Source organism: Muscardinus avellanarius (assembly GCF_963383645.1).
Source record: "Muscardinus avellanarius genome assembly, chromosome: 11".
Taxonomy (NCBI): Eukaryota; Metazoa; Chordata; class Mammalia; order Rodentia; family Gliridae; genus Muscardinus; species Muscardinus avellanarius.
The window spans coordinates 85,581,933-85,609,710 of NC_137797.1; the positions used below are offsets into that span (position 1 = coordinate 85,581,933).

Sequence of the window (27,778 nt, forward strand, 5' to 3'; positions counted from 1 at the left end):
CACACGAATTCAGTCTTGTAGAAAGAGAAAGGACAACGATAGAACATAGAGCACATATAAACTGGTAAACCTATGTATTGGTAAGGTATGCAGAAAAGATATAATTTATTAAAAAATAAAGAACTCCTAGCCAGGCGTGGTGGCGCACGCTTGTAATCCCAGCATTCTGGAGGCTGAGACCGGAGGGTCGCGGTTCGCGGACAGCCTCAGCTACTTAGTGAGGCCCTCTGCAACTCAGTGAGACCCTGTTTCAAAATAAAGAATAAAAAACAGGGCAGGGGGTGTAGCTTGGAGGTCAAATGCCCCTGGGTTCCAACCCCAGACCCATAAAAAATAAATAAATAAAATAAAGAACTCCTGAGGCGGTCGGTTCCGGAAGTATTTAAAGAGACCCTCCGAGCTTTCTCCACGGAGGCTGGGCGGGGAGGCTGGGCGGGAGGCTGGGCGGGGAGGCGGCGCTGTGGGCAGCAGGACTCGCCGCCCCCCCCCCCCCAAACCACACTTCACAGCTGCAAACGCAGCCTTCCTCACAGTTCTGATTGCAGCAACCCCCATCTCAGCCGCTCTCAGCCTCTCACCCCATCCAGTGTATTCTTTTTTTTCCTTTGGTACTGGGGATGGAACCCAGGGGCATACTACCTCCGAGCTACACCCCCAGCCCTATTTTATATTCTTTATTTTGAAACAGGGTCTCACTAAGTTGCAGAGGGCCTCACTAAGTAGCTGAGGCTGACCGCAAACCCACATCCTCCTGTCTCAGCCTCCTGATTAAAATACCCAGTTCTTGGGGGGCTGAGACAGGAGGATCACAGGTTTGAGGATGGCCTCAAGAAGTTGTGAGACTCTCATCAACCTACTGAGATCCAGTTTCAATATAAAAATAAATTTTTTAAAATTTTTATATTGATGTAGTTTGGAGGTAGAATGACCCTGGGTTCAGTCCCTACTACCCCCCCCAAAAAAAAAAATTAAAATGAAGCAAGTCTGGAGGCATATGCTTATAATCCCAGTACTTGGGAAGCTGAGACAGGAGAACTGCACGTCTGAGGCCAGCCTTGGAAGCTTAGCAAGGCCCTTGACAACAACTTAGAGGTCCTATTTATAATAAAATAAAAAAGGTCTGGGAGTATAGGTTGGAGGTAGAATGCCCCAGTTCCACATACACAAGTAAAATATATTTTTACCAGCAAATTTTGTAATTATCAATAATTTATGTTAAACTCATGGATAAAAAATAATAAAAATCTATTGTTTTTCATAGGCCTAATATATTACTTGTATATAACTGGTTATAAATATTGTATATTTCTCCTTTTTCAGTTTAATAAAAACATTTTACAGAGTGAAAGCATCTTCAGCAATGTTTAGTATGTCTTAGCCAGTGTAATTCAGCCCAGGAAAAGGAATGCATACACGTAATAATGCAGATATTTTTTGAATCTAAAATTTGGTGTAGATGATTAGTCAATTTGCACAGTAATTAATTTAACCAAGAACATTTACAAAATGTTATTGAATTGCTCTCCTAATAATTTATTAAGAATTAATATGATTGATTCCATGATATACAACTGAAAATTCCCCAGGCTGTAACAGCTTTACTTTTTTTCCTCTTTCATTAATTTAACTACATATAATGGTAAAAAAAAAAATAAAGTTTGCCAATATGCAAAGTTATCATCAAAGTGATTTTCTGGCCTAGTGATGATTCTGAATTCCATATTATTTATAGCTCTGATCTTATAGTTAGAAATGTTTTTAAGGCCAAAACTAAAGAATTTAAGATCAAATAATGGTGTTTTTATTCATGTATGCTAACTCGATTTAAAGTTGAAGATATTTCAAATTTGTATCAAGCAGTGGAAAGATTTCGATTTTGCAAATGGCAAAAATGCTTTGTGGGTAGTTAGTATACTGAGCGTCCTACTTAACAGCAACATCGGACAGAGCAAAAACCATAAATCCAGGACTTCACCCTCGAGGAAACCTGAACACATGCGTCTTTGAGTTCATGAGAACATTCCCAGCAGCATTCTATGATATATCAAATAATGTAAAACTATCTCAGTGGACAAGAGAGGATGGGACAATTCATGCAGGAACAACATCTGAAATAAAATTTAAGATACAACAACCCAAAATAACAATGACTAATCAGCGACATGGAAAAGTTCATGATAGAATATGAATGGCTTCTACAGTAATGACCATGATGATATCAAACATGTATTCATGAAGACAAGGACTGAACAGTCATACAAAAATGAAATGTTATTGTTAATATTTATTAATTTTTTATTGCATGGTGATATCACTTTTTAAAATTCAAATACAATGGGAGTTACTTATCCATCACAACGCAGTTCTAGTAGGTAGTGCTATTTATTCCAAGTAAACTTATTCACTTGGAACACCAAAAAGAAGAGCTTTGTGGGTTTTAGCCTAGTTAGGTACTCTGATAGATTACCACCGCTTTGGTGATCCACAGAGCACTTCAAGGCACCTTCCAAAGGGATCGAAGCGATAGCCAGTGAGTTATGGAAGCAGAGGCGGGCAGCAGAGAGGACTCGTGTGTGCGTGTGCATTTTGGCCACTACGCCCACGACTCACTACCAGCCGTTCCTGACATGCTCAAGCGCTCTTAGAATGTGGAACGTGTGCTATCAATGACGATGCCACATCTTTTAATCCCAACCAGGAGGCTGATGACATGAATCAGGTAAAAAAAAAAAAAATTAGAGAGCCAAAGGCCAAGGTTTTCAAAAAGGAATTAAGGTAAAACGGAAGTAAATTAGGTAGGAAATAACATTGAAAAAATTAAGACAAACACGGCTATCATAAAGTGGCAAACTCAAAGGCTACAGGAAAGGCCAGAAGACACTGAAACAGTACAGGAGGTGTGGGAGAATAAGGAGTGGTGGGGCCTGCAGCAGAATGCAAAGCTTGCCCCAACAGACAACAGCCACCTAGATGGAGTCCAACAGAGGCGGACACGCAGGGATGCAGACCCAGGGCTGCCAGAAAACCAGACTCTTTCAAAAGAGGCCAGAAATACAGGCATTTCTGTGAAGCCCTTGAATTTGAAATTACTGACAACTAACATGAATTAGTTTTACTCTTATTTATTTATTTATTTATTTATTGATTGATTGATTGATTATTATTTTTTGTAGCACTAGGGATGGAACCCAGGGGCATTCTACCTCCAACCTACATCCCCAGCTCCATTTTTTATTCTTTATTTTGAAACAGGGTCTCACTGAGTTGCAAAGGGCCTCACTAAGTAGCTGAGGCTGTCTGTGAATCGCGATCCTCCAGTCTCAGCCTCCTGAATGCTGGGATTACAAGGGTGCGCCACCACGCCCGGCTAGTTTTATTTTTTTGTTTCCTGTAATTGACAAATAATAGTTGTCCTTGGGCTTCTTTTGTTTCATGGGCTTCTTGTTTGTCATCTCTGACCAGTATTTAATGTCACATAAATTTTTCAAAAGAATAACCTTTATTTACATTATAGTTTGATTTAGGCTCCTTCATAGAAAAAGTAAGAAAAAAAGTAAGGAAAAAAGAAAGAAGAGTTTTTTTTTTTTTTAAAGAAGGAAGAAAAAACCCAAAACAATGATTTAGGCTTCTTCATAGAAAATGTAAAAAAAATAAAAATAAAAAATAAAAAATAAAAAAGAGTGGTGCTAAGTTGTGAGATTATTGGTAAGTATAAATCCAAGGCTTGCAAACTGTGAGCCTTATACTAAGACAGTGCGAGTTACTACAAAAGGAAATTAGCCTAAGGCTTGTTATAAAAATGGCTCCCCCTGCTAAAATAACCTTTCCTGTGACCGAGATGGGATTACCAGGAGCCACTAACCACAAAGGGATTGGACTGAGCACCCTGGGTCCTGCCTGTGCTAAGCCCCCTCTCCCCGCCCACTCCTTCCAACTCATTTTCCAGCCCTGGGAGCCTGGGCTTTAAGGAGAGCGGGTTGCACGTGGTGCAGCTAGGTTCTGTGGGTGGGTGCTCACGAGGGGCTGGCGGAAGGAAGGAGACGGCTGTCGACTCAACTCGTCATTTGCGTCACATGCACCCAAGGAAAAAGTGTTTACCTGGAGGAGCCACGGTTAACCTTTTTTCCTTGCTGAGCCGGTGCTGGATGATATCACTCATGGAAGGGGGGCCCTTCGGAAGAAATGGCTCTGTGGAGGTGGGGTCAGGGGGAACTCCTAATAAACTCTGTAGGTAGGAAGCCCCTGAAGTCCTGGGACGGCTCTGATCACAAAGGGAAGGTGAAAATTGTCTTGCAGGAGATCCGAGAAAAATACATATGGGAAACAAAAAAGTTTGACTTTAATTACCTTTCAACGCCTTACCAGTGACAACATTACTTATACTGGCATTTAATTTTCTTAATAGGTAAGCTGAGATTTTAGCTAAACTTTTAAAAAGTTTCCACATTGGGATAAAGCCTATTTGGAAACTGTTTTGAATACTGCAAAAGAGACTGGTTATAGTTAGTTTGAACTGCAAATAGAAAATATATGTATTATTGAATTATTAAATGAAAGCTCAGAATACAAAAAAAATTTACATTAGCAGAAAACATAGGGTAAATAACTCAACAGCCAGGAATTTCAGGGTGGGGGGGGGTCACAAAATCAAGTCACTAAAACCTTACAAGTAGTTTCTCTGAGCATTATCTCCATGCCAAACAAAAAGCACAAAATCTTTGCTTTTAAGAAAAAAACAACTATACAAATTCCATTCAATTTTACCTAAATATAGACATGTATTTTAATCCCTCATCGGCTTTGGTCATATGGACAAAAGTTTCCCCAAGAGAACAAGTTCATTCCTTGCCCCATTAATTTTTATTTATTTATTTTTGTGGTACTAGGAATGAAACACAGGGGCCTTCTACCTCCAGCCACATCCCCAGACCGATTTTATTACTTATTTGGAAACAGGGTCTCACTAACTTGCTGAGAGCCTCACTAAGTAGCTGAGGCTGGCTCCAAAACTGCGATCCTCCTGTCTCAGCCTCCCAAGCGCTGGGATTACAAGCGTGCGCCACCACGCCTGGCTCCTTGCCCCATTAAAGAGAAGCTGGTCAAGAGCACCGTTTCCTGAGGTGCCATAACTTGAAAAATTACAGCCCATGTTGAACACAGCTTCATTCTTAATATCCACCTTTATCAACCAGTTTTCAGGTTGGAGGTAAGGGAGAGGAATATTTCTGCATACAAAGAGCAGCAAGGATATTAACAGACACTTGAAAATTATATATGGCGGTTGATTGAGACATGGGGACAGAGGGCAGAAAGAACTATATAAACATGACGATCACTGGTTTTGATTTAGAGAGGCCAACATTAACAGGGCCCATTTAGACCAGCTCCCAGCACCCATTCACTTTGCCCCCCTTCCCCTCCTCCAGCCTCCACCACAAGAGCACATTGGCTTTTGCAGTTAACTAAAATCTGGCCACGGCACCAAACTATGAAGATGACGGCATGCATACCTTTTTCTCTGAGTGCCACTGCTGCCCCGCAAGCTGGGTGTCTGTGGGCCCTGACTATGCAGGAGGTAAGTGTCTATGGTGGGCACGGTGACTGGCGCCTCCCCACTTACTTTAGGGCTGCCGATCTTGCTCTTCCCAAGCTTGCCTTTACTGCGCCGGGACTGCTCGTGGTCAAACTCTAAGTCCTCCAGCCGCTGGGTCAGGGCGAGCTTTTGCTGGATAGCCATTCGTAACAGAGTGTTAAGAGTCTTCTTCTCGTCCTCTGCAGCTGCTAACTGTCTCTGCATCTCATCCAGCTGGGTGACATATTCATCACATCTGGAACCAACAGGAGATGGTTAGGAGGAAGCTGAGCCGGCCCTGGACCTGAAAAGCGTGGCTATCCTTGCTTAGACGCAGGTCCACTTCCCGCAGTTTTGGGTACCTGTGGTTCAAAATATTGTTTTGACGATGTCAAGAGAGTTTTAGCTGAATACAGCCCCCCCCCCGTACTGGGAACTAAACCCACAGGCCACATTCCCCCACCCCCGACCCCCTTTTTTATTTTTATTTTTTATTTTTTGTTGTGGTACTGGGGGTGGAACAACCCAGGGGCTTTTCTATCTCCAGGCTATACTCTCAGATCTATTTTTTTTTTATACTTTATTTGGAAACAGGGTCTCACTAAGTTGCTGAGAGCCTCACTAAGTAGCTGAGGCTGGCTTCGAACCTGTGCAATCCTCCTATCTCAGCCTCCCAAGCGCTGGGATTACAAGTGTGCGCCACCACGCCCGGCTCCCTTTTTGGTTTTTGAAATAGGTCTAAGTTACTGAGGGTCTCACTACACTGTTAAAGCTAGCTTTGACCCTTTGATCCTCTTGTCTCAGCCTCCCAAGTACTGGCATAATAGGCATGTGCCAGTGTATCAGCTTAATTGACTTTTCTTTGTTTGACTTGAGACAGGACTTGGCTATCTTGCCCGGGCTGGTCTCAAAATTTCAGGCTCAGGTGATGCTCCTGCCTCTGCCTCCAGAGTAGCTGGAAAGAAAATAGTTTTATGGGCAAGAAGTGCTTGCTGCAGTTAGTCTTGGATTTGTCAGAGTGGACTCGTATATTTCATCCCGCCTTCCTGTCCTAGGCCTCACGCTGAGGTCACTCTGGGCGCAGAGACGCCGGTCTCCCTTGGCCTCGACCCGCGTGGGAAGGACCCGGTTACCTAGTGGCGAACATGGCCCTCAGGGATGAGAAGGTGGCGGCATCCTCCTTCAGCGCCTTCAGCTCGTTCCTCAGCTTCGTCATCGTCTCCGTCACCATCGCCTTCTCGTTCTCATACTTGTTCTTCAGGTTGGCGAGGGCCACCTCGGCCGTCTGGAGCAGAGAAATCACAAAGCTCAGCGGGCTCCCGGCAGAACCCGCCCCGCGGTGCCTCCCGGGGCCTGGCTCTCACGGCCTTCTACCACCGCAAGGTGGACGCGACTGGGCTGGGTTGCACGCATGCGTACAAGCACACGCCGGACATAGGGAAGTTTTTCTTTAACGTAAGATGTGTTGGGAATTGAGAATGTGATTAAAATGCCTTGGAAGCGGTCTGGGAGCCAGTCAGTATCAGTAGCGAAGAATGCAGAAATTGACCTAGGGAAAAATGTCAGTTTAGTTTTGCATTTGTTATTTTGTAGTTCAAGGGACTCATGCAGCCCGGGCAGGCGTTCCACCACGGAGCTGTCTAGTCTTTTTTTTTTTTTTTTTTTTTTTTTTTTTGTGGTACTGGGGATGGAAGCCAGGGGCTTTCTACCTCTGGGCTACACTTCCAGACCTATTTTATATTTTTTTATTTTATTTGGATACAGGGTCTCTTAAGCCTCCTGTCTCAGCCTCCCAAGCGCAGGGATGGGGATTACAAGCGTGTGCCACCACGCCCGGAAAGCATTACCACTTCATACAGAAGAATGAGTGGATGATGGACATTGCTTTTTTTTATGGTACTGGAGATTGAACCCAGAGGCATTCTACCTCTAAGCTACACCCCTAGCCCTATTTTATTTTTGAAACAGGGTCTCACTAGGTTGATGGCCATCTCACTACTTGCTGAGGCTGTCCTGGAACCTGTGGTCCTCTCGTCTCAGCTTCCCAATTACTGGGATTACAGACATGTGCTACCACGCCTGGCTTGTTGAGTTTTAAAAGGTTTGAACACAGCCAGGTTGTGTGGTACACACCTACTTAGTATACAGACAGTTCTAGTCTACAGTATACAGACAGTTCTCATAACCGAATCATTCCATCTGAAAACATTATGTCCCTGAAAATACCCTGAAGAACAGTAAAAGATGGGCTGGGATGCATCTCAGCGGTGGAGCAGTCACTAGCACGTCCATGGGCTCGGAGCTGATCCCCAGCACCACGGAAAACAAACAACAACAATCAAAAACAAAAACAAGATTCATAATGAATACAGAATGTGTGTGTGTATACGCGTGTGCGTGTGTGTGTGTGTGCACGCGCACACACACAGTATTGGGAAATGAAGCAGGGAGTATTCAATCTCCAAACTATACCTCCAGTCCCTTTTATTTTTGTATTATTACTATTTTAATTTTTTGGTGGTACTGGGGTTCCTGGAAGCCCTTCTACCTCCGGGCTACACTCCCAGACCTATTTTTATTTATTTTTTTATTTGGAAACAGGGACTCTTAAGCCAGGCTGCTGGCTTTGAACCTGCGTGATCCTCCTGTCTCCGCCTCCCAAGTGCGGGGATTACAAGCGTGCGCCACCACGCCCGGCTAAGCCCTTTATATTTTGAAACAGGGTCTTGCTAAGTTGCTGAGGGGCTCACTAAGTTGCCAAGGCTGGCCTTGAACCTGCAATCCTCTCAGTCTCCCAAATACTGGGATTACATACAGGTATGCAACACCATGCCTAGCTTAGTTTTTTGTTTGTTTGGGGTTTTATAGTAGGAATTGAACCTAGTACAAAGTAGGGGTGTCCTACTTCTGAATTGCTTTCTACCCACCCCTATCCCCTTCTATCTTTATTTTGAAACAGAGTCTCACTAAGTTGCTGAGGCTGGCCTCAAACTTCCTATCCTCCTGTCTTAGCCTCCCAAATACTGGGATTATATGTGTGCACCACCATGCCTGGCTAGAATGCCTATTTTATTTTATTTTGTTTTGTGGTACTGGGGATGAAACCCAAGGGCATTCTACCTCCAAGTGACACCCCAAGCCCTATTTTTTTATTCTTTATTTTGAAACAGGGTCTCACTGAGTTGCAAAGGACCTCACTAAGTAGTTGAGGCTGTTCGCAAACTGCCATCCTCCTGTCTCAGCTTCCCAAATGCTGGGTTACAAGCGTGCGCCACCACACCTGGCTCTTAGAAAGTCTATTTTATTTATTTATTTACTTACTTACTTATTTATTTAGGTGGTACTGGGGATGGATCCCAGGGGCCTTTTACCTCCGGGCTACACTCTCAGACCTATTTTATATTTTATTTGGAAACAGGGTCTCACTAAGTTGCTGAGGCTGGCTTTGAACCTGCGCGATCCTCATGTCTCAGCCTCCCAAGTGCAGGGAGAAAGTCTATTTTAAAACAAGAAGATTCTGCTGAGCGTGGTGGCGCACGCTTGTAATCCCCACGTTTGGGAGGCGGAGATTGCGCAGGTTTCAAGCCAGCCACGCTGGCTTAAGAGATCCTGTTTTCAAATAAAAAAGTATAAAAATAGGACTGGGAGTGTAGCCCAGAGGTAGAAGGGTTTCCAGGAACCCAGTACCACCAAAAAGAAAAAAGAAAAAGAAAAAAAACAAGAAGATTCTCTAATTTTATTTCCCTAGACCACATTATTAGTCTCAATAATCAACATTCCATTGTATCTAAATATAAGGATGCTACTGTTAAAACTCAAGCCGTTTAGGGCACATTCCTGACACTTTGTGGGCCCGACGTTGTTTTAATGGGCTTGAAATACATTTTCATTTAATTCTCTGAGCCATTCGGGCTGTGGCTCTGATCTCATGCAAACGGTCTAGGCAGCACGCGCTGGGCTGTGCTGACATGGCCCGGCTGCGCGTCCTGCACTCTGCCCTGGAGACAGGTGCAGGCAGGCGTCGGGTTTGTGCCAGGTGACCGTCGCTTGTTTTTTCGTTCCTACTTACTGTCCCCCAGAAACCACGCGTGCCGTGGACGGACGCTCACTTACCATGTCTCTCTCTTACTGGCCACCCAGCCCTATCTGCTTCAGGTATGCATCCGGATATTTTCAGAGGTCTAGTTTTCTGGGTTGTTGATTATTTGAACTTCAGGAACAAGGCAGAGAAATTATCTGAATGACTGGCCAAGAACGGCCCAGGATGAGTTCATGTCAATCTTTCTGGTACACTTTTGGTTATTTATGACCACTTGAGATCACTGCGGTCTTTGGACTGCACCAGATTTCTGGTGACAAGTTTCTTCATTCTGAACTCAAATTCTTCATCTTCCCTGGTCGTTTCTGCTTCCCTACGGAACACCCCATTTTGCCCTTTAACATGTTTACAGTGTGAGCTGTACTGCTGCTTATGGTACTGACTTACAATTTATAATAATGGCTCTATGGGGACTGCACATGAAGAGAGAAGGTTGCACTGCAGAAGACATAATAATGGTGTGGTTTCCTTGGATTAGGACAAAAGACAAGGCCCATAAATGCGAAATTAACCTTCACTCTCTAGGCAGCATGCGCTACGATGCCCCGCGTCTCACCGGTACTTTTTTTCCCCCCCTGAGGTACTGAGGGTTGAATGCAGGGGCATTTCTACACCCCAGCCCAATTTTTTCTTCTTTATTTTGAAACAGGATCTCACTGAGTTGCAGAGGGCCTACGTAGCTGAGGCTGGCTGCGAACCCAGATCCAAGTACCGAGATTTCAAGCGTGCACGACTGTGCCCGGGTACTCACTGCTATTGCTGGCATCCTTTTCTTTCTTTTGTGGCAGTGGGAATTGAACCAGGGGCATTCTAGCTCTGAGCTATACCCCAGCCCTTTTTATTTCTTATTTTAAAACAGGGTCTCATTGAGTTGTTGAGGCTACCTTCCAACCTGGGATCTTCCTGCCTCAGCCTCCCAGGTACTGGGACTACGGGCTGAGGTACTAAGCTCGGCGGGGTTCCCTGTTGCTTCTCTGTGCTCACAGCTTGTCACCCAGCACTCTTCTCAGACAGATGCCTTTCAAGGTCATCCTTTCAGATAAGCTAATTATTTTCCTAGCGCTCCCACCCAGGTAACGTGAGCACTTACCTATTACTCTTGTTTTTCCAAGTCTGGGATAAAGGACAAGAAGCGCTTTCCTATCTCGCACACGCCTACGTATCCAGTCTTGAATCTGAACCCTCATCTCTGAAGTGGGGAGCAGGTTAGTGGCTCTCAGATCTCCAGCTGCCTACCAGGTGTTTGTCTGTCCTGCCACTTCTTCTCGGTTGGTGTGAGCTGCCATGCCAGCATCTTCCCCCGTCTCCTGTTCCCACGCTGACTGCCAGGCCTCTGCTTGGCATCACACGGGCTGCCATCCTGTATCTGCAGCTGGATCGTCTCCTTTGTTCTTGCTCTGACCTTCTTACCACTTCCTCCACCGACCTGGGCACAGCTACCCTCTATTTTTTTTTTTTTTTTGGTGGTACTGGGATTCCTGGAAGCCCTGCTACCTCCAGGTTACACTTCCAGACCTATTCTTATACTTTTTATTTATTTGGAAACAGGGTCTCTTAAGCCAGCGCATCTGGCTTCGAACCTGCGCCATCCTCCTGTCTCCGCCTCCGGAGTGTGGGGATTACAAGCATGCCCCACCACGCCCGGCTAGCTACCCTCTATTTTACCCATTTGCTCACCTAAAACTATTACATTCTGAGCTAGGTGTGGTGGTGCACACCTGTAATCCCAGTACTTGGGAGCCTGAGACAGGAGGAGTGTAGGTTCGAGGACAGACTCCACAATTGACCAAGACCCTCAACAACTCAGTAAGACCCTGTTTAAAAAAAAATTAAAAGGGCTGGGAGTACAGCTCAGAGGTAGACTGTCCCTGGGTTCAATCCGCAGTCCCCCAAATAATAATATTCTGACCTAGCGCTGGCGTGTAGTTTGTCTCATGGCTCCACTGCCGGGAATCTGAAGTCTTAGCGAGATGTTACTGGACATTGGACACATCCGGGGACAGGAAGCTCAGCGCCTGCGGTCGGGCATTAGTGGATTACCTGCTTGTTGGCCTTCAGCACGGCCCTCAGCGTGGCAATCTGCTCCCGCTTGGTGCTCAGCAGGGACTTGAGTTTGAGGATCTCTTCCATTAAGGCCTCCTTGTCTTTATCAATCATGGGCGCCAGCTCCCGGGCGGCCGCCCTTTGACGAGACAGTTGCACAGACCGGTCCACCGCCTTCTGCAGGTGCTTGATTTGGTCTCGGATGATGGCGTTGAGGTTGTAGATATTCATGGGCTCTTTGCGGATGTCGCTGGTATCCAACACTGGAGACGACGGCGGGGCAGTAATGACGGGAGAGACCGTGGGGGTCTTGGGTGGGCTCGGTTCTTTGCTGGCCTCGGTGTTTTCTTTTGACACTGGGGGTTCGGAGGGGGTCCTGGCTTCTCCCGGGGAGGACGCGCCCCGCCTGGCCAGCCGCGGGGACAAGAGCGCCCTGGGGTCGTCGGGCCCTTTCAGGCTGCCGCTGCGGGTGACCCTGCTCTGCCGGTAGTAGTCCAGCATGACCCGGTTGGGCGTCTCGTTGTTGCAGAGACACACGTGGTGGTAGAGCTGTGCCAGCTCCTCGCTGAAGGTCACCAGCTCGTCCTGCGCCGCGTTGAGCGTGCTGTGGCCCTCGCTGGCCAGGCCGGTCATCTTCTGCAGCTCCCTCTCCAGGTGCGCCACCTTCTCGCCGCTCTCCTTGGCGCTCCTCTCCAGGCCGCTCACCTGCTCGTCGTACGTCTGGATCTTGCTCTCATACTTGGCCTTCTCTTCCGTATGGTTTTCTACGGATTTATTATATTTCTCCTTCAAGGCCTTGATTTCCGCCTTCAAGTCGATCACCTCGGTGACGGCCACCCGGTACTTGCACTCGAGGATCTCCAGGCCGTTGATGTCCACCTCGTAGTCGTGGGCCTCCTCGGCCGAGTCCCGGCCCTTCTCCCCGTCCAGCTCCGCCTTGAGCTCCTTGGCGCCCTGCAGGCCCCGCATGGCGTTCACGTGCTCGGTGAGCCGGTGCACCCGCTCGTGCTGCTCCGTCAGCGCCCCCTTGGTGTGCTCCAGCTGCGTCTGCGACTCCTGGAGACTGGCCAGGAGAATGGCCTTCTCCCGCTCCACCTGCAACGGCAAGAGAGACCCCCGGTGACCTCAGTGCACTCGTGCACAGGCAGGCCCTCCGCGCTGGAGGGCTGCGGCCCTGGCGGCGACCCCATCACCGCAAAGTAAACTGCAGGGCCTGACTTTCTTTCTTTCTTTCTTTCTTTCTTTCTTTCTTTCTTTCTTTCTTTCTTTCTTTCTTTCTTCCTTCCTTCCTTCCTTCCTTCCTTCCTTTCTTTCTTTCTTTCTTTTACTGGGGATGGAATCCAGGGCATTCTACCTCCGAGCTATACCCCTATTCCTATTTTTTAGTCTTTATTTTGAAACAGTGTCTCACTGAGTAGATAAGGACCTCACTAAGTAGCTGAGGCTGTCCGCGAACCGCGATCCTCCTGTCTCAGCCTCCCAAATGCTGGGATGACAAGCGTGCGCCACCACGCCGGCTGCAGGGCGTTTTCTTACTCAGCACTTCAGGTAAGTCCTTATATGGTGCTTTATGAAAGTCAAAATCTAGTCTACCATTGGTATTATAAACAGTGAAAGTGGATTTCTGGAGATTTTTGTTCTTTTTCCCTTGAGAATTCAATGAATTTCCTCTGAAAAGTCTACACATTATTACAGATCAACTGTTTTCAAAAAGCCTTTCCATAGGAAAAGTCTTCGGATAAAATAAAAATTGATCAAAACAAAATGGCAAAAGTGTTTAGAGCAAAGGTACAGCTTTGGAACAGTTTCTTGTTTGTACTCTGCCAGTTTGTACTTAAACAATTTCTAGCCTGGCATGGTGGCGCACCCTTGGAATCAGCATTCAGGAGGCTGAGACAGGAGGATCTGGCTTCGGACAGCCTCAGCTACTTAGTGAGGCCCTTTGCAACTCAGTGAGACCCTGTTTCAAAATAAAGAATAAAAAATAGGGCTGGGGGTGTAGCTCTGAGGTAAAATGCCCCCCTGGGTTCCATCCCCAGTACTGCAAAAAAAGAAAAAGAAAGAGACAGAAAGAGAGAGAGAGAGAGAGAGAGAGAGAGACAGACAGACAGACAGACAGACAGACAGACACAGAGAGAGAGACAGAGAGAAAGAAAGGATATCTAAGTTTAAAAGGTAAATTCAGCCAGGCACGGTGGCCCATGCCTATAATCCCAGTACTTGGCTGGCTGAGATAGGAGGATCACAGGTTTGATGCCAGCCTCAGCAATTTAGTGAGACACTCAACAACCTTGCTGAATCCAGGAGCATTCTGCCTCTGAGCTACACCCGCAGCCCTTTCTATTTTGATACAGGGGCTGGCTAAATTGCTGGTGCTCTCCTTGAATCTGTGATCCTCCTGTGTCAGCCTCTTAAGCACTGGGATTGCAGATCTGTGCCAGCGCCCCCAGCTCAAATCTTCACATACACACACACATATACAACTGAATAGGGAATGCTACCCAACTACACATACATACATACATGCATATATGTATATGATATATATGTATTATATATCTACATACACACACACACACATTTCATTCCTGTCCACCAGTTTAAGATTAAGAAGTTAAGATGAACGAGTTTAAGATTAAGGTTAATCTGATGAAAAAAATTACTACATTATTACATATAATTTTTATATTTTCATTCATTTATTAAGGATTAAAATAACTTAAATTGTATTTGGACTTTGAAAACAGGTACTTAAACTATTTAGGATTCATATGCTTACAATGAACAAATGCAAAGTGCTTACAACCTTTCAAACAACTAAGCACTTAAATGTCATTATTTTAATCTCCATTTGTGAAGAACTTATCCAAGAGAGCTTTGCTGAGTTAACTAGACCTTTGATAACTAACTTCAGTTAGTTAACTGAGTTAACTAACTTCGATAGTGATGAAACTCAGAGGCAGACAGCCCTGGCCTTCTCAGTACCACATATACACACGGACACACACACACATACACGAATATTATTGTATCTCAATATAATTCTACATTTTTGCATGCGTGTGGTACTGGGGATTGAACTCAGGGGTATTCTACCTCCAAGCTACAACCCCAGCCTGATTTTTTTATTCTCTTTATTTTGAAACAAGGTTTTACTAAGTTGCAGAAAGCCTCACTAAGTAGCTGATGCTGTCTGCCAACCACAGTCCTCTTGTGATCCTCCTGTCTCAGCCTCCCAAATGTTGGGATTATAAGTGTGCGCCACCACACTTGGCTTCTTCTCCTACTTTAAATTTAAAATAATAATTGTATATATTTGGGAGTATAATGTTATAATATTTACCTTGTAGGATGACTAAAATATTCTAAATAATATATCCATGACCTCAGCCGAGTGTGGTGGCGCACGCTTGGCTGGTACTGGAGGATCACAGTTTGCGGACAGCCTCAGCTACTTACTGAGGCCCTCTATAACTTGGTGAGACCCTGTTTCAAATTAAAGAATAAAAAAATAGGGCAGGAGGTATAGCTCGGAGGTCGAATGCCCCTGGGTTCCGTCCCCAGACCTGCAAATAAATAAATAAATAAATAAATAAATAAATAAATAAATAAATAAAATATCCATCACCTCAAATATTTTCCTTTTTTGTGGTAAAACACTTAAAATCTACTCTTTTAGAAATTTTGAAATATACATTATTTTTTATCATTACACTGAGCAAAAAAATAAAAACTGAAATGAATAAAACTATTGGATTTATAGAACCATAAAAAATAAAACACGTAAGAATAAGTTTAACAGAAGAATGGCAAAACGTTTACTCCGAAAACCCTTCAGCATTGATGAAACTAAAGAATACCTAAACAAAAGGATAACTATCCCTTGTTCATGGGTCAAAAGTCTCTTTAATGTTAAGATGATAATATTCACCAAACTGAACTATATTTTTAATACAAACTCATCCAAACCTCGGCTGATTTCCTTATAAAAACTAACAAGCTGATTATACAATTCATAAGGAAATATAAAGGATGCAGAGTAGCCAAAATTATCTTAAAAAAATTAAAAAAGAACAAATAAGGCTGGGTATGGTGGTGCACCCTGGTAACCCCGGGTACTTGGGAGGCTGAGCCGGGAGACTCACAAGTTCCAGGACAGATTGGGCAACTCAGTGAGACCCTGTCTCAAAATAAAAACTTTTAAAAGGGCTAGAGATGCAGCTTAGACTATTCCCGGGTTCAATCTCCAGTAACACACACCTCAAAAAGTAAAGAACAGCCTTTCAACAAACATTGTTTGGATAAGTGAACGCTAAGAAGCAAAATAGTGACAATAAACCCCTAGCTCATACCATATACAGAATGAAGTAAAAATAGATCAAAGACCTAAATGTGAAAGGTAAGCTATAAAACTCTTTTAAGGAAATCGATCTATTAAATAAAAAGTAATGTCATAAAGTTTTAATGACATTAGATTAGGCAATGATTTGTAAGACTCCAAAAATAGAAGCAACAATAACAACAACAAAATATGCACATCAAAATTAAAACCTGGAGCCGGGCGTGGTCCCAGCATCTGGGAGGCGGAGACAGGAGGATCATGGTTGGTGGCCAGCCACGCCCACTGTGTAGTTTCTTTTTTGGTGTAATGAAAATGTTCTGAAATGGCTGTGGTGATGGTTGTTCAACTCCATGAATGCTCTAAAAACCACTTTACGTGGGTGGAATATATGGTATATGGACTGTATTTCCATAAAGCTGTTCTTAAAAAAGCCCACGAGAAGGCCCGCTGAGGTGCTTGCCCTGTTTGTTGTGATTACAGATGCTCTTTTTCTGTTTATTGATATGTTTTGTATTCTGTGTCCTAATCGGATTATTAATCAAGCCATACAATATGGGTAGTCTCAATGAGACATACTGTTCTTTGCATATGAAGATACTACAGGAAAAAGGGTACGAAGAAACCTGGGGATTGCTCAGAAATTCATAAAATCCCAAATAGTAAGAATCTTAGAAATTGAAACAATTACAGTTGTTTATAGATGCTGAGTCTTTTGAGAAAGAGCCTGACGTGATGCCTGTAAAATTAATTGGGGCAGCTTATATGATTAAAGGGAGCCAGAGCTAATCAATACATAATCCCCACCATCCTACATAGGAATGATAAAATAAATAAATAAATAAATAAATAAATAAATAAATAAATACCAAAAAGTTAAGCCAGGGGTGGTGGCTCATACTTGTAATACCAGTCTTGGAAGGCTGAGACAGGAGGATTGCAGGTTGGTGGCCAGCCTCAGCTACTTAGTGAGGCCCTCTGCAACTTAGTGAGACCCTATTTCAAAACAAAGAATAAAATATGGCTGAGGATGTAGCTCAGAGGTAGAATGCCCCTGGGTTCAATCCCTAGTACTGCAATCAATCAATCAATCAATCAATCAATCGAATCCCAAAAGCTTTTTTCTTGTGAGACTCAGTGTGGCTATAAAGTTAGAGGCTGCTAGAGGTGGCGTTTCAGCAGAAGCATGGCAGATTCCTTAAATACATTAAGGAACTTAGTTTTTCCAGACAAGATCTACTTATTTTCATCCTAATAACACTGAGTAAGGTCCATGATGGCCACTGGAAAATGTCCATTGTAATCTATTTGAAAAAATGAGGTCCTGAGGGCACAGAAAGCCGAGATAACTTATAATGCCCTGAAAGGTTTATTAATGAATAAACCTTTTATTAATGAATAGAGGACGGTACTAACTGAGCTCCTCAGGCTGGAGCTTATTCTCAGGTTTGTAGGGACTTTTAGGTGAACAGGATGTCTTCCTACTGTCTGGTTATTACTGCTGAACCCTGAACGCAGGGCCTCGCCCGTGCCAGGCAAGCGTGCTAGTGCTGAGCACTACCTCATCATGTGTATGTACTACGCTAAGTGAAAGTATGATTAACTACTTTCCAATCTAATAAAACTTAAATATCCTTGCACTTTATTCCATAATCTTGGAAGACATATAGTTCAGTAAAATACTCATACTAATTTGCTCTGGTTAAAAACAAAACAAAATGTCAAGATGTCCTTCAGCAGATGAGTGGATTTCAAAACTATGGGATATGTACACAGTGGAATTTTGCCCAGCCAAAAGGGAGAACAAAATTATGGCATTTACAGTGAAATGTCACACATAAAAAAATAAGAAATCAGATGCTTTTCTTAATGTGCAAAATATTAGGGAGAAATGGGTGACAGGAGGAACTCTAGACAAAGAAGGGACCCTCTAGAGGAGCAATGAAGGTGACCTATCTGAGGGGACAAGAGGGAGGATAAGGGAAACTCTTTAAAGCACACGAGGTACTTAAACATATCAAAGTCAATCAGGAAGCCGAGCATGGGTAGGAGGGAGGGGGAGGGAAGGGGCTAGAGATTGGGTAGGGCTGATCGGGTGATGTGTGCATGTATATCTCCACAAGTTTTTTTCCCCCCACTGAGATGTATGACTACAATGCGCCAATAAAAATTTATATAACAAAACAAAACGTCCCCTAACCCATCCAGGTTCCCCATTACTTACCTTTTTCAATGCTTTCCATGGTTTATGCACTGTTTACATGAAATGAGTGTGAGGACCTGGATACCTTTGAAACTGATGATGGCTCCCAGCACAATAATAAGAACTTAGTTTGGCTGGGCATGGTGGTGCACACCTGTAATTCCAGTATCTGGGAGGTTGACACAGGAGGACTGGAGAGTCGAGGCCAGCCTCAGCAACTTAGCAAGGCCCTCAACAACATAGTGAGGCCCTGTTTCCAAATACAAAATAAAATGGGCTGGGGGTATAACTCAGAGGTAGAATGTCACTGGGGTCAATCCCTGGCAACACACACACACGTGTTTTATGACTTATAGTTTTATATTTACCATCGCGCTTGTTTTCCATAACAAGTCAACAAAAGAGGCGTGGCTTTGTGATGGGGCTTCAATGCATGACTGTGCAAAGTACAACTCTAGGGGGCGGTATTTAAACTACAGTCCTGGCCGGGCGTGGTGGCGCAGGCTCGTAATCCCAGCACTCGGGAGGCTGAGACAGGAGGACAGAGGTTCGCAGACAGCCTCAGCTACTTAGTGAGGCCCTCCGCAATGTAGTGAGACCCTGTTTCAAAGTAAAGAATAAAAAAACAGGGCAGGGGGTATAGCTCGGAGGTTAAATGCCCCTGGGTTCCGTCTCCAGACCCGCAATACATAAATAAACAAACAAATAAATAAATAAACTACAGTCCTTATAAACTTCTATATTTATTATTACTAGCTCCCGGCAGGTGGCAGTATAACCTTTCAAAGAAAGACACCTGGGTTCCTTTTGTGTTTTGTCTCATTCCCAGGGAGGCTTCCAAGGGACTGGCAATGTGAGAATTTTTTGCCTTCCTCTGGATAAAGTAGCCTCCGGGGAGGGAAGCAACTCGGCCCAAACCCTGACACCCACGCAGAACGCAGCACAGGCTCCCCCATCCCTAACCAGGGTAAGTAAGTAACTAGTCATGGAAGTCAGAATTTGTGTGCAAGATGGAGCCTGGTAAAATAAGAAAAGGTCATAGAGTATGGCCTAGCTTTGCTGTTTGCAAAGGGCTCTTTTTCTTTTTTTTTCCAAAGATGTAATAAACTAATGTTTTTTGTTTGTTTTTTTGTTTTGCAGGTCTGGGGATGGAATCCAGGGGCATTCTACCTCCGAGCTACACCCCGCCCTATTTTTATTCTTTATTTGGAAACAGGGTCTCAATAAGTTGCAGAGGGCCTCACTAAGTAGCAGTCTGTCTGCAAACTGCGATCCTCCCGTCTCAGCCTCCTGAATGCTGGGATTGCAAGTATGCGCCACCACGCCCGCCTTAAACTAATGTTAACAGACGAAGATTGTATATACATAATGGTGTGTAGCATTACAGTGTGAAATGGTGGCACAGGTAAACTGAGCTCATTAAAACACTCGTTATCTTCCACTCTTAGCATTGTCAAAAATCTACTCTCAGTAATTTTTTAAGAGTACAATGCATGCCTGGCATTGTGGCTCATACTTGCAGTCCCAGTACTTAGGAGGCTGAGACAGGAGGATCGCAGGTTCAAAGCCAGCCTTGACAATGCTCAGAAACCTACCAAGACACTATTTTCAAGTACATAAATAAAATTGGGCTAGAGGCAGAGCTTGGAGGTAGAATGCCTCTAGGTTTAATCCCCAGTACAAGAAAAAAGAGAATACAGTGCCTGATGCCAGGTGTGGTGGTGCATGCCAGTGCTTGGGAGGCTAAGAAAGAACTTAATAAGATCCTGTTTCCAAATAAAAAATAGGCTGAGGTTGTAGCTCAGAGGTAGAATGTCCCTGGGTTCCATCCCCAGTAATCACCCCCCAGAATACAATTCATTATTAATAATTGTACAGTATGGCCAGGCATGGTGGCGCTTGGGAGGCGGAGACAGGAGGATCGCGCAGGTTTGAAGCCAGTCACGCTGGCTTAAGAGACCCTGTTTCCAAATTTTAAAAAAAAGTATAAAAAATAGGTTTTGGGAGTGTAGCCTAGAGGTAGAAGGCTTGCAGGAACCCCAGTACCACCAAAAAAAAAAAAAAAAAAAAAGTACAGTAGATCCCTTGAACTTACACTGCCCGTCCATCGAAGGGGCTTGGAATCACAAGGGAGAAAGTCTTAAGGGATGCATGTCGCCTCACTCAGGGTGTTGAATCCCGGCCTGGGCCCCTGCACACCGCTAACATGAGCTAAGCACAGATGTGGATTTGGAGGCACACGGCTTTTGCTCAGATGCAGTGTTGTGGAAGAAAGCTCCCAAGAGTTTCACAGTGAAAATACAAACGGTCACATCCCGAGTACACTGCTGTTGCTGTTGTCAAAATCAAGAGCCTAAGGGACAGCGAGCACTCCACCCAGGACAGACACAACTTCAGTGCCCAAATAGCTCGAAATAAAAGTCATGTTGTAACTCACTCGGTGGCAACTCAGACTGCCCTCAAGTGCAGTCAGCACCGCACTTGCCTGATAGGAGACCTTCCATGGTCCTTGGCCTTTTCTGTTTGTGTGAATACCTGCATGCTTTACTACTCAGATTTTAAGACTAATATTTAACATTTTGTATTTAGTACTATTTTTGTGTGTCTGTGTATATGGTACAGGGGATTGAATCCAGGGGTATTCTACCTCTGAGCTAACCCCCAGCCCTTCTTATTTTTATTTTTTATCTTTTTGCAGTACTGGGGATGGAACCCAGGTGCATTCTACTTCCAAGCTATACCCCCAGCCCTATTTTTTATTCTTTATTTTGAAACAGGGTCTGAGTTGCAAAAGGGCCTCACTAAATAACTGAGGCTGTCCACAAACTGCGATCCTCCTGTCCCAGCCTCCCAAATACTGGGATTAAAACCGTGCACCACCATGCCTGGCTTTTTTAATTTTTTGTTTTGAAATAGGGTCTTGCTAAGTTGCTGAGACTGGCCTCAAACTTGCGATCCTTCCATCTCAGCCTCCCACGTACTTAATTTTAATATTATTAGTTTAATGGTAATATTGAATTTCACTATTAGATGCCACATCTGACTCCACTAAATATATCACAATATGCATGGTATATGGGGTTCAACCTCTGAGCTACACCCAAGGTCAATCTTATTTTAAATTTTGAAACAGGGTCTCCCTAAGTTACCATGCATTGGCCTTGAACCTGCAATATCATTCTGTCTCAGCTTCTCAAGTAGTAGAATTACAGGTGTGTGCCACCTGTAATTTCAGAGCCATCTGGCTCTGAAAATTTAATTTTAAAACACATGTGGGCTGGGTGTGGTGGCACAGGCCTATAATTCCGGCTACTAGGGAGGCTAAGAAAGGAGGATCTCAGGTTTGAGGCTAGCCTGGACAACTTAGCAAGATCCCGGCTCAAAATAAACAGGGCTAAACTAGGTGTGGTGGTGCATGCTTATAATCTCTGTACTTGAAAGGCTGAGACAGGAGGAATGCAAGTTAGATCGAGGACAGCCTCAGCAAGTAATGAGATGCTTCCCAACCTAGTGAGACCCTGTTTCAAAACAAAAAAAATAAAATCAGGCTGGGGTGTAGCTTGAAGGTAGAATGCCTCTGGGTTCAATCCCCAGTACCACAGGAAAAAATAAAGAAAAATAAAAGGGAATGGGGGAGTAGCTCAGTGGTAGAGGCTCCCTGGGCACAATCTCCAGGCCTGCAAAACAAAACAAAACAGAACACAAAACAAAAATCACATGCGGGCTAAGCATTTTAGATAGTCAGACTTTGCTCCATCCGAGCATCTGGGGCAGGGGCAGCCGACCACGCTCCAGGGGGAGGCTCTCGGTGGTCAGTGCGGCTGCTTCTCGTCCAGGGTTACTCTCAAGCTTCACATCAAAGGCAGTTACGGTAACTCTACTGCAATGTATCCTGTAATGTTTTATAGATTATTTATACAAATGGAACCCAAGGGGATGCATAGGTAAGGAAAAACTGTCAGGTTGTAAAGAAATAATTCATAAGCAGATACACTCTTGGACTTGTGCTCAACAGTTTGAGTGAAACACATTCCTAGGAAAGGTTGGAATGCTTTATACAGAATGTTGATTATGAGAAGACAAATGGTTACTTTACCTAAAAAAAAAAAAAAATTTAAAAAGTTAAGTTTGCCAGTATTGGGAAATGGCTTGAAAATATATTGGAAAATAGCTTTGGTATTCCCAAAATACAGAAAATAGTAAGAGCTTGGGAGTTGTACCAGCACTCAGGCAGGGAAAGAACCCTACAGAGTTCTCAGCACCAAAAGTGATTATTAGCAAGAACACACAAGTGTTGTAGCCCAGGACCTTCTTATTTTAAAGATAAGTTACATAGTAAATAACTTCTAGCAGACAGGCTAAAATTCCCCAAGGATGTGGGAGGGTGGTGCAGGTCTTCCAAGAGGGCAGATACTAAGATTTTTTACTTCCATAATCAAGTAACACATTTTAGGGTCTTAAAGATTTGAGCTTGCATGGGAGATGAGGGCAGGACCACATTTGCAGGAAGAAGGCTTTTGGCCAAGCAGGATGTCAGATAGTGAATGAATCCTCATAAATACATCAAAAGAAAAGCCCCTGGGTACCACCCTCAGTACCACCAAAAATAAATAAAAAATAAATAAGTAAAAAATAAAAAAGAAAAAAGAAAAAGAACAAAAAGCCTCGATATACTACCCTTTGATAAAAAAAGCTGCCAATGTGATTCTTTAAGAAAACATAATAATTATATTTAATGCTGTAGGAATGCAGGAAGAAAAGTCTTCCCCAGCCTGAGGTTTTAGTTAAGGAAGCCATTTCCAATATTAGAGTTAAGGGAATATTATATAAAAATAGAACATAATGTAGGATGTCAGCATATAAGATTAGGATAAAATGGAGCAGTTTGTGTAAGCAATGAATTGAGTAAATGGGCAAACTTCTTACTTCTGTTATAACCTGCTTAAGACCCCGGCTGAGGTACCGGAGATAAGTGTCAAGAGATAGCCGTCTGTCCAAGCAGAGGTGATAGCTATTTGTTTCAGACAGGGGTGGTATGTAAAAAATGTTGGGAGCTGTAAAAGTTTATCTGATGGGAAACATTTGCAGCTAGGGGTGGCTCCTGAAGCACGGGCCCACATCCCCCATAGGGAAGATAAGGAGACCCTTGGCGGGCAATGACGTAGGGAGGCAGCTCTGTGAAACCATTTGCTGTAATTCAAATGTATGTGTGATTGCTTTAAACTTAGTGGTTGTACCTGTTTACCAGTTTAATTGATTGGATGTATCTTTCGCGGGCTTCTCTCTGGCGGGTTCTGACGTGAGTGCCCGCTCCCTATTCCGGCTATAGAGTCAGAGCGAGCCGGAGGCTAGGGGCCGGGACCTTCGACTGAACTCCCTTGACTGGTGAGTGATGTCAGGTTCCCGACCCTGACTAGTCAGGAAAGAGCTGCAGCACAATAAACCCTGCTTGATATTACATCCCTTGTGTGTCCTTCGTTATTTGGAGTTGGTGGGCAAATCTCGAACTCTTCAATGCCATTTAATTTGAGAGTACACATTTCTATGAACATACTTATCATTTCAAACTGTTTCAAGAAGAAATGTGTTTTCTACTTCTATTTACTTGCACTTGTATAAACTGAACAAAAAAAGACATAAGAAAATACTGCCTACATAGAACTGAACTTTGTGATGGAGAGGAGTCTCTATAGAACTCACTTTCTTCCAGGGGTCATGCCACCGGACAAGATAAGAATCTTGATTCAAATTAAATATTGCAAAATCAGGCTGGGTTCGTGGTAGCACACGCTTATAATTCCAGCATTTGTGAGGCTGAGACAGGAGGATCGTGGTTCGAGGCCTGCCTCAGTTACTTAGTGAAAGCCCTTTGTAACTCAGTGAGACCCTGTTTCAAAATAAAGATTAAAAAATATGGCTGGGGGTGTAGCTTGGACGTAGAATGTCCCTGGGTTCCATCCCCAGTGCCGGAAAAAAAATTGCGAAGTCAAGTTTTCTTTTAGCAGAGATGGTAAAGAGTGGAGTATGTCAACTCTTGATGTAGCATTAAAAATAACTTCTTGGAAGCCGAGCGTGGTGGCGCATGTCTGTCATCTCAGTACTTGGGGGGCTGAGGCAGGAAGATCACAGGTTCAAGATCAACCTCAGTGACTTAGAGGCTCTCAGCAACTCAGCAAGGCCCTGTTTCCAAATAAATAAAATAGCTCTGGAGGTGTAGCTTGGAGGTAGAAGGCCCCTGGGTTCAATCCCTAGCAACACACACACACACACACACACACACACACACACACACACACACTCAAAATAACTTATTAACAAATTGACATCAGTGGTTCTCTAGCATCTTTATTTTTGCTAGAAAATCAGAAGCTCTGTTTGCCATTAAAATAAGCAATTGCCAGAGTTGTAAGAACCTCTATCAGTTATGCATGAAGCACCTTGGAGAGATAAGATTAAGCCTCAGCCGGGTGTGGTGGCGCATGCTTGTAATCCCAGCATTCAGGAGGCTGAGACCAGAGGATCACGGTTTGCGGACAGCCTCAGCTACTTAGTGAGGCCCTCTGCAACTCAGTGAGACCCGATTTCAAAATAGAGAATAAAAAATAGGGTAGGGGGTGTAGCTCGGAGGTCAAATGCCCCTGGGTTCCATTCCCAGACCCGCAAAAAAAAAAAAGAAAAAAAAAAAAGATTAAGCCTCAAGTTTTGCCAGAGGGCCCAGCAATGTGTAGTACCCATAAACCCCCAGGCGATGAGATGCTTCAACATTGCCATTAGAATTGGAATTAGGCATGGCGAAGGGGCAAGACTTTATCAAGGAGGACAAATCAAAGTGAGGTAAGGAGAGACGCGCCGGACTCCTCACAACACATGATTTGAAGATGCTAAAAATCCTGCTGGAATAGCTGGGATCTTTGGTTTCAGATTTATACCCATTTGCATATTTACATACCGTATTCTGCCTAATGTGTGTGTAGAAAGTCCTTTGTGTCTTTTTTGGGGGGGATGCTGGGGATGGAACCCAAGGGCATTCTACCTCTGAGTAGAATTTTATCCTTTATTTTGAAACAGGGTCTCACTAAGTTGTGGAGGGTCTCATTAAGTAGCTGAGGCTAGCCACGAAACTGCCATCCTCCTGTCTCAGCCTCCCAAGGACTGAGATTACAAGTGTGGGTCACCGCACGAGGCTCCCTTGTGTTTTTTAGGCTTTAGGTTTTCCTGGAGAATGTAACCATTAACCTAGAAGCTGTGTATGCAGTGGCATGTGATGGAAAGTGTGTTTCCTGTCATTTCACTTGTGTAGAGGGCGCTTGAATTCTTTAGTTTGTCAGAGTGCAGCAAGGATCAGTCTTTCCTTAGGTCTGACTGGAATCTAATTTGTAGCTCAAGAAAATAAATACTTAAAGCATGATACAAACGAGAGGGGTTTTTTTTTTTTTTTTTTTTGGTGGAACTGGGGATTGAACCCAGGGACATTCTACCTTGGGGCTACACGCCCAGCCCTATTTTATTTTTTATTTGGAAACAGGGTCTTACTGAGTTGCTGAAGGCCTCGCTAAGTTGCAGAGGTTGGCCTAAAACCTGTGATCCTACTGTGTCAGCCTCCCAAGTACTAGAATTACAAGCATGTGCCACCATACTGGCTGAGAGATTGCTTTAACGTCCCCACTGCCATCTCTTTCTAAACTGTTTTACTTCCGAAGTTTCTAGTTAAAGAAGCAATATTTTAAAAACTAGAACTAAAACATTACCAGAAATCCCATAACAAACTGTATGTCACCTGTAAGAAAGGCACTCTCGCAGCCCGTGCAAAGCTCTTACCTGCATGAGCTGCTGCTTTAATTTCTGTATTTCTGAAATATTCAGCTCACTGAATAAGTCGGAGACAGGGTGCAGGGACTCTCCTTTCCTTAGGGTGGGAGTCCGATAGTCTCCGTTCAGCTTCACGAGAGGCCCGTGGATGTGCCCGTTCATTTTGTCGTCGTTGTTTGGTTCACTCCCATCCTCCGCGAACTTGAGTCCATCCACGGAGATGCTGATGTGGTTGTCATTGAGGGTGATGTACTGGGACAGCTCCTTCCGCAGGTTGTTCTTCTGCTCCCGTTCGTTTTTTAGTGTCTCCAGGGCTTCCTCCAGCTGGTGCTCGGCGATCTCTTTCAGTCGGATGGCATCTTCCAGCTGGCTGTTCAGCAGCACCGTCTCCTCCTCAAACCGCTTGATCTCATGCTTTAAGCCTTCGTATTCTACCTGAATTAGACAGGACAAAGAAGATTCATAAAACTAAAATTTGGGTCTTATAAAACTGCCACGAGCACTCTGGTGGACCTAATCATTTACAAAATTGTAACATGTGTCTACAAAATAGCCAGATATGTATATAATTGTGTGTGTGTGTGTTGTCAGGGACTGAACCAGGTTCTTGTGCATTAGATTTTGTGGTGCTAGGGTTTGAATCCAGAGGCATTCTACCTCTGAGCTGTACCCTCAGCCCTTTTTATTTTGAAACAGGGTCTCACTAAGTTTCTGGGGCCTCCCTAAGTTGCTGAGGCTGTGGGCCTTGTGCATTAGGCAACCACACCTCCAGTCATCTACATACCCGGCCCCAAATAAATCATAAAAAGCGTATAGTATATCCTTCAAGTAACACACAATGGTTTCCTTAAAATTTTTATTTAAGTATACACACTTTAATATATAAATCTAGATTTTATAACACAAGTATGTATTATATTTAGTCACATACAGTAATAAATGAGTTTATGTTATATGTGATTATGAGGAGGTAGAAAAGAAGTAAGCATATTGAGGGCCAGAGTGGAAAACCTTCATTTCCTGAGAGGCAACAGGTGCTAACTAACTTTTAAAACTCCTGAAAAGACCAGACCTCCTATGTGCTGAGAACAAAAGCCTCTTGAGAGTGACCAGAGCTTGACAAAACTCCAGCTGGTTGTTCCTGCGGTCCCAGGAAATGACCCAGGAGAGACCAAGAAGCACTGAGACCCCATCGGAAAAAGGAGACACAAAAAGAACACTATTTAAATCCCATGAAACAGGCTCTGATCCTGGCCTCAGAGGCCTCAATAGCAGCCTTGCCTCACGGCAGGCTTCGATCCCAGCCTCGCTGGCTCTAGCACCTGCTGTGAGGCAAGGCTGGTGCTGGGAACAGTGAGGCTGGGATTGGAGCCTGCCGCGAGGCAAGGCCGGTGCCAGGGTCTTGGAGGCCGGGATCGGAGCCTGCCGAGGGGTTAGGCCAGTGCTGGGGCCAGCGGCCAGCATCGGAGCCTTCCGTGAAGCAAGGCCACTACTGAGGCCTCTGAGGCCTGGATTGGAGCCTGCCAAGGGGTTAGGCTGATGCCGGGGCCATCGGCTAGCATCGGAGCCTGCCATGAGGAAGGCTGGTGCTGAGGCCCCCGAGGCCGGGATCGGAGCCAGCTGAGGGGTTAGGCCAGTGTCGGGGCCAGCGAGACCAGAATCGGGGCCTTTCATGAGGCAAGGCCGCTGCTTGAGCCAGTGAGGTCTGGATCA

General features: G+C 44.4%; 1 protein-coding gene across 8 annotated transcripts in view; it reads right to left on the reverse strand.

The window, feature by feature from the left end:
- BICD1 (BICD cargo adaptor 1) overlaps nt 1-27,778 on the reverse strand; it is a gene marked incomplete at both ends in the record, with an annotated part of 241,407 nt that overhangs the window by 23,942 nt on the left and 189,687 nt on the right. For 2 of the 8 annotated variants that reach the window (XM_080706007.1, XM_080706009.1), the window contains 4 exons: nt 5,621-5,828; nt 6,706-6,857; nt 11,712-12,809; nt 26,075-26,500. In XM_080706007.1, coding sequence (XP_080562133.1) covers nt 5,621-5,828; nt 6,706-6,857; nt 11,712-12,809; nt 26,075-26,500 — 1,884 coding nt within the window. Of the gene's footprint in view, nt 1-4,098; nt 4,290-5,510; nt 5,829-6,705; nt 6,858-11,711; nt 12,810-26,074; nt 26,534-27,778 lie in introns of all 8 variants that reach the window. The other 6 variants (XM_080706005.1, XM_080706004.1, XM_080706006.1 and 3 more) reach the window with 6 other exon arrangements.